Source organism: Acanthochromis polyacanthus, chromosome 3 (genome assembly GCF_021347895.1).
Source record: "Acanthochromis polyacanthus isolate Apoly-LR-REF ecotype Palm Island chromosome 3, KAUST_Apoly_ChrSc, whole genome shotgun sequence".
Classification (NCBI taxonomy): domain Eukaryota; kingdom Metazoa; phylum Chordata; class Actinopteri; family Pomacentridae; genus Acanthochromis; species Acanthochromis polyacanthus.
Window position 1 is genome coordinate 42,077,627 of NC_067115.1, and position 6,227 is coordinate 42,083,853.

At 40.9% G+C, this 6,227-nt stretch overlaps 1 protein-coding gene across 1 annotated transcript; it reads left to right on the top strand.

Moving 5' to 3' along the window:
• Window positions 1-592: 592 nt before the first annotated feature.
• acta1a (actin alpha 1, skeletal muscle a) lies at window positions 593-5,477 on the top strand. Its single transcript, XM_022214379.2, has 7 exons — window positions 593-779; window positions 1,959-2,098; window positions 2,221-2,545; window positions 3,152-3,313; window positions 3,601-3,792; window positions 4,031-4,212; window positions 5,014-5,477. Exons 2-7 carry the CDS (start codon window positions 1,970-1,972, stop codon window positions 5,155-5,157), a joined length of 1,134 nt encoding a protein of 377 aa, XP_022070071.1. The 5' UTR covers window positions 593-779; window positions 1,959-1,969; the 3' UTR covers window positions 5,158-5,477.
• The last annotated feature ends 750 nt before the right edge of the window (window positions 5,478-6,227 follow it).

Sequence of the window (6,227 nt, forward strand, 5' to 3'; positions counted from 1 at the left end):
TTCATATAATGAGTGTAACAGAAAAACAGTGGAGGAATGCAGCTTGTGTATTTAATACTTCAGATTTAGTCAAGCCAATCACAGAAAAACAATTTTAGTTGGAGTCATTATTGTTTACAGTTGTCTTCATAACTTTATAACTGTTTGTTATCCTATGACAGCAGTCCATTGGCTTTTGTTTATTTAAACCAGTAACTGATTATTGATTGCTAAAGTTGTCGATTTGCATTCATACACTAAACAAGTTAAGAAGTAGATACGCAAAGTCTTTCATGGACAAAAGTGAACTGCTTTACATCGACGTTATCACAAAATAAATGAGGGACCTGTCAGCTTATCACTGAAGTGTTCTGTGAATGGAAGGAGCTGTGCCATTTTACGGCCTAATATTAATTTTCCTGCTTCCAAACTCTTCACTTTGCATTTCTGGACTAAAATCACTGTCTGTCCTCCGCGTGCGGCGGTCGCTCGGTGGGTCTCGCTCCATACACGGGCTCGTGCGCTCCGCGGCAGCCTCGCGCGGCCTTTCTCTCCATATATGGCCCGGCCGACGCGCGAGCTTCTGCGTGCATGCATGCGGCGACCCCCGCGCGCGACCAAATATGGACGAAGCGCCGTTTGAATTCCTGGTGGATACCGGGACATTCCTACCAGCTGGCTGCACGGGAGGAAACTGTCCGGGGGGTTAGATGTATATAAGGACCCCGGTGGTCGCTGCCGGTCACCGCCTCAGCTGGAACCAGCAAAGTTGCCTCACTGACCGCCGGAGACGAGCAGAGGTAAGCGGCTTGGAGGAGCGGGGCGTCGGGGCGGGTGGAGGAAGGAGAGAGTTGTTGTGATAATTAGTTAAAGTCGGTGCTTGTAGTTTAAGTGAGTGAAACAGATGGAGAATAATCCGGACTAAGTGGTTCAGTGAAGGGAACTGGCAGCGAACCGCAGCCGGCTTCAGGTCAGTGTCAGCCGGTAGAAAAACCCGCTTCTGTTGTGACAGAGGAAACCTCCTGTCAGGGAGCCAGACCTGCTGCCTTCAGGGCCGTCGGAAATTCTGCCAAAACAGGCACACTGCAAAAGAAACAGGCGCATTAGAAACTTGTGTAGTGTACAGATAGCATTTTGATTTGTTTCTGAGCTTACTTTTGTCCTCCTAAAAGTGCCTTTCATGTTGATTTAAGACTGTTTACCAGTAAACCACCAAGAGCAACGTCAAGGAGGGACAGCAGAGGACAGATCAGATTTTGGAGTTTATGGGGAACAATTGAAGGCATCATTATACTGTGGGAGGTTTAACAGTGCTTCTTAATGACTACTTGTCATGACAGTCGGAGTAACCTGTTTTTAGCTGATTAATACACTCTGGTTTAATGATATACACAGTCCAGACTTTGCAGGGCTGAGAGAGGCTATTTAAGATGACTGAGTTATAGTTGTTAGCATGTAATTATTCAGTTTTAAACAACACAGAGTGTGTGTTCATTGTACCAACACAATGTATTTTGCTGCTTTTGTCATGCAGACAATGTCTAATAATTTAAAATAATACTTTATAAGAACAGCAGCAGAATGTTTGTCTATAAATGCCATACAGGTACTATAACAAGAAGCTAAATTAGCAATGCATTCTAATTAAAATATTATTTGAAGTTAAATCAGCCTAGAACGGCCAATTTTTAAATGCTGAGTTGTGTTTTTGCTGCTCTAGCCACTTGTTTCTAGTCTGAATGAAAATGCAACAATCAATTAAGGCATTACAATATTATGTTAGAGAGACAGCCCCAACGATATGTACGATATAACAAAAGTTGAATTTTTAAAATCTTTTTGACCCAAAACAATTATTTCATTGACAGAAAATTAATCTCCAACTGCTGTGGAATTCTTTCCACTTTTTCCCCACCGTGTTAAGTGCTGTTTAGTCTTCCTGCTGTATTAAAGTCTCACCTCTGACTTTCTCCCATTAGAATTCGCAAACATGTGTGACGACGATGAGACCACCGCCCTCGTGTGCGACAACGGCTCCGGCCTGGTGAAGGCTGGCTTCGCTGGAGACGATGCCCCCAGAGCCGTGTTCCCCTCCATCGTGGGCCGCCCCCGTCACCAGGTAGACAAGAGCCGCAGCATCACAGATAAAAACTACAAACCTATCTGTCATTTTAGACATTGTCAATTGTCTCAAGCTACATGTGAACAGTTAGGCCTTACCTGCCACCCTCTCCCTCTTAGGGTGTAATGGTCGGTATGGGTCAGAAGGACTCCTACGTGGGTGATGAGGCCCAGAGCAAGAGGGGCATCCTGACCCTGAAGTACCCCATTGAGCATGGCATCATCACCAACTGGGACGACATGGAGAAGATCTGGCACCACACCTTCTACAATGAGCTGCGTGTGGCCCCTGAGGAACACCCCACCCTGCTGACGGAGGCCCCTCTGAACCCCAAAGCCAACAGAGAGAAGATGACTCAGATCATGTTTGAGACCTTCAACGTCCCCGCCATGTACGTGGCCATCCAGGCTGTGCTGTCCCTCTACGCCTCTGGTCGTACCACTGGTGAGTCTGAGGTCCACGGCTTCAAGAAAGGATTATTGCAACACAAACTTCACAGTGTTAGCCCTCATGTTGTCCTGTGGTTCAAATTGACCCCTTTAAAAGTTTAGAAATGTGGAAAAAAATGAAAAATTTCACAGTGAAAACTTCCACTTTTTCAACATTTTTGGGAAGTTTTTGAACATTTTTTGGTTGAAAAAAAGAAATGTTAAAAAAATTCGCTGGATTTTGGTTGATTTTTTCCCCAAATGTTCTCAAAGAAAATGTCAGAACTTTTACTGATATATATGTAATCACTTTAGATATTTTTAGGATTGTTTTGGAAGATTTTAATCATTTATTGAAAATATTTATAATTTTTTATTATTTTTGTTATGTCTTGCCAAATATAGGAATTTTTTAAGGAATTTTCTTCCTGAATGTTTTTGCAAATTTTTATGAATTTGGGAATTTTGGGATTTTTTTCAGACAAAGGAACAATTTTTTTTGCTGCCATAAATGAGGACAACATGAGGGTTAAAGAAGCTATGATCTTTTTCAAACCTTTCCATGTGGCTAATCACAGACCTCATTTAAACATATGTCTAACATCTCTGTGTCTACTCCCAGGTATCGTGCTGGACTCTGGTGATGGTGTGACCCACAATGTGCCCATCTATGAGGGTTACGCTCTGCCTCACGCCATCATGCGTCTAGACCTGGCCGGTCGTGATCTCACCGACTACCTCATGAAGATCCTGACTGAGCGTGGCTACTCCTTTGTAACAACCGGTGAGCACTTTATCAGCACAAACTACCGACAGCCACCTGAAATTCAGGACATTATCCCTTTCCCTTCTCTCGGATAATACATTTTCTATTAATCCTAGTTTTGGACCTTTAACTGTAAGTTTTTTAATGGATCTGTAATAAAATTATGTTGATTCCTCCTGTAAATATGTAAACATTGTTACTTGGGCTTCTACAGCAACCTCCAGTTGTGCAGCAGTTTGTAATCCTCTTGGGTTGTTATTTTGACTTAATATGCTGAAAGCCTGATCTTTGTTCTCTGTTTCTAGCTGAACGTGAGATTGTGCGTGACATCAAGGAGAAGCTTTGCTATGTTGCCCTGGACTTTGAGAATGAGATGGCCACCGCTGCCTCTTCCTCCTCTCTGGAGAAGAGCTATGAGCTGCCTGATGGTCAGGTCATCACCATCGGCAATGAGCGTTTCCGCTGCCCTGAGACCCTGTTCCAGCCCTCCTTCATCGGTGTGTACTATGAACTGTATTCATTTTATTTTGTGGAGAGAAAATCTGATACAATCTGAAAGGTTTTTGTTGAATAATGAAAAGTTAAAGGTTTCATTTGTGAGAATTATTTTGTATTAATCATGAGAAGTCTTTGTATGCAACCTCGGATGTGGAAACAAGTGAAATTTCATGAAGACAATACTTGCTGTAGTTTCTCTCTCTTTAACATGAATCTCTCTGCTGTGCACCCTAACAGGTATGGAGTCTGCTGGTATCCATGAGACTGCTTACAACAGCATCATGAAGTGTGACATTGATATTCGTAAGGACTTGTACGCCAACAATGTGCTGTCCGGCGGCACCACCATGTACCCGGGTATCGCTGACCGCATGCAGAAGGAAATCACAGCTCTGGCTCCCAGCACCATGAAGATCAAGGTACAACACTGACACTCTTCTCACTGATACAAGAAGGAGTATGAATTCATTCAACTCCACATCGCTCAGGGCTACACTTGAACAGTTATGGAGACACATCTGGAAATTACATCCATCTGTCATAACTGTAACATGGCTATAAAGGCCTCCACTCTTCTGGTTAACTGTTGACACTATTACACAGGTTTGACCCTCGGGTCATCTTGCAGGTCAAAATTGACTTAAAGTTTGAAAATGTGGGGGAAAAAAATATTTTCTTCTGATGTCCACATTTTCGGAAAATCTTTGAAAATTTTTTGGTGGAAAAAAAGAAATGCTAAAAATGTTCTTAAAGAAAATATTATAAGTTTTACTGATAGATGTAATCATTTTAGATAGTTTTAGGATTTTTTGGGGGAAGATTTTTACTCATTTTTTGAAAATATTTATAAGAATTTTCTTGCAACATTTGGGGGATTTTTTTTTTTTTAAATAAAACTTTTAAGGGAAATTTTTAAGGAATTATTGGAATTTTCTTCCTGAAGGTTTTGCAAATTTTCAGAAATTTGGGGAATTGTTTTGCTGAATTAAAAAAAAAACAATTTCAGACAAAGAAACAATATTTTTTGTTGCCTGTAAATGAGGACAACAGGAGGGTTAACCTAAATAATGAGAAAATCATTGAAAACAAGCATCTTAAACTCAGAGTTAGATTGAAAAGCTTTAATACCCAATGTCTGTCCTTGCATCACGTAATAAGATGGTGTAGTAACAGGAGCAAGCAATAAAATAAATGTGTCTTATTTTCCTGTCTTTGTTTAGATCATCGCCCCTCCTGAGCGTAAATACTCCGTATGGATCGGTGGCTCCATCCTGGCCTCCCTCTCCACCTTCCAGCAGATGTGGATCAGCAAGCAGGAGTACGACGAGGCCGGTCCCAGCATCGTCCACCGCAAGTGCTTCTAAACACGGTGCCTCCAAAACCTCAGGTTCAGGATCCACAGCAATACGACGCTGCTGTCACAGGACTCTGGAACAACATCATCTCGTAAAGAGAACTTTGATTTCCACCATCAGGGATCATGAGGCGTCTAACCTGTACATAGCTTATTTATTCCTCCTGTTGTGTATGTGATGTATTGAATGAAGCTCGGTGTGTGTATGCGAGTGTTGGCTTCGAGGTACTACACACTCCAACTCGGACCAACTGAGACTAAAAAAAAACAAAAAACACAAAAAAGACCAAAAAAGAAGTCATCAAATCAAATAAAAGCCATAGATTTTCACGTTTGACTGCTCTCCGTTATTGTTACGCTTCTGAACATTTTTAGATGTATGTTTTGGGGTTTATTGTTTTGATAGAGCTGGACAATGCTGGTCTGATTATAGCTACAGTTATCAATACTGTAACTTTGGTACAACTGGGTATTACTGATCACTATTGATATCTGACAAATAATTCTACTTTTTCTCCACTATCTTTCATGCTCTTTCAAGGCACTGCTCTTCTGCTGACCCTGCACTACCAGTAAAGCTCTAGCCTATTCTTTATTGTTCTATTTCATCCTATAAATACATTTTGCTGTAATAAAAAAGTCCTAAATTGGTATGAATAAATATTCTTTAACCTCTACTTCCAGCACACCCCTGGTGTTTACAGTTTGGTTATATGTGAAACAAGCGCATTTTATGGTACAAGTGTCCATTCAGTTTAACTCATTAACCATAGTTCTGTGATGTTTACATATCAAGCATTGAATGAAAATAAAATCCAGGAGAAATAGTTCTAAAACATTTCTATATCTGAACAGATCTTCTTCCAGGGGCTAAAAAATAAGTAGTGCACAATTAATATGTAATACAGATTTGTGAAACAACATTAAAACTTAGCTAAAACTGTTTAATACTGACACAAAACATCTGCCAGTTATAATCTCCACATAAATATGCTTAAGCAGTTGGGTTTCAGAAATCTCAGCTTTACTGGTCAAATTCCAAAGACATGAGTGAAACCAGACCCACAATAAACTTTATAA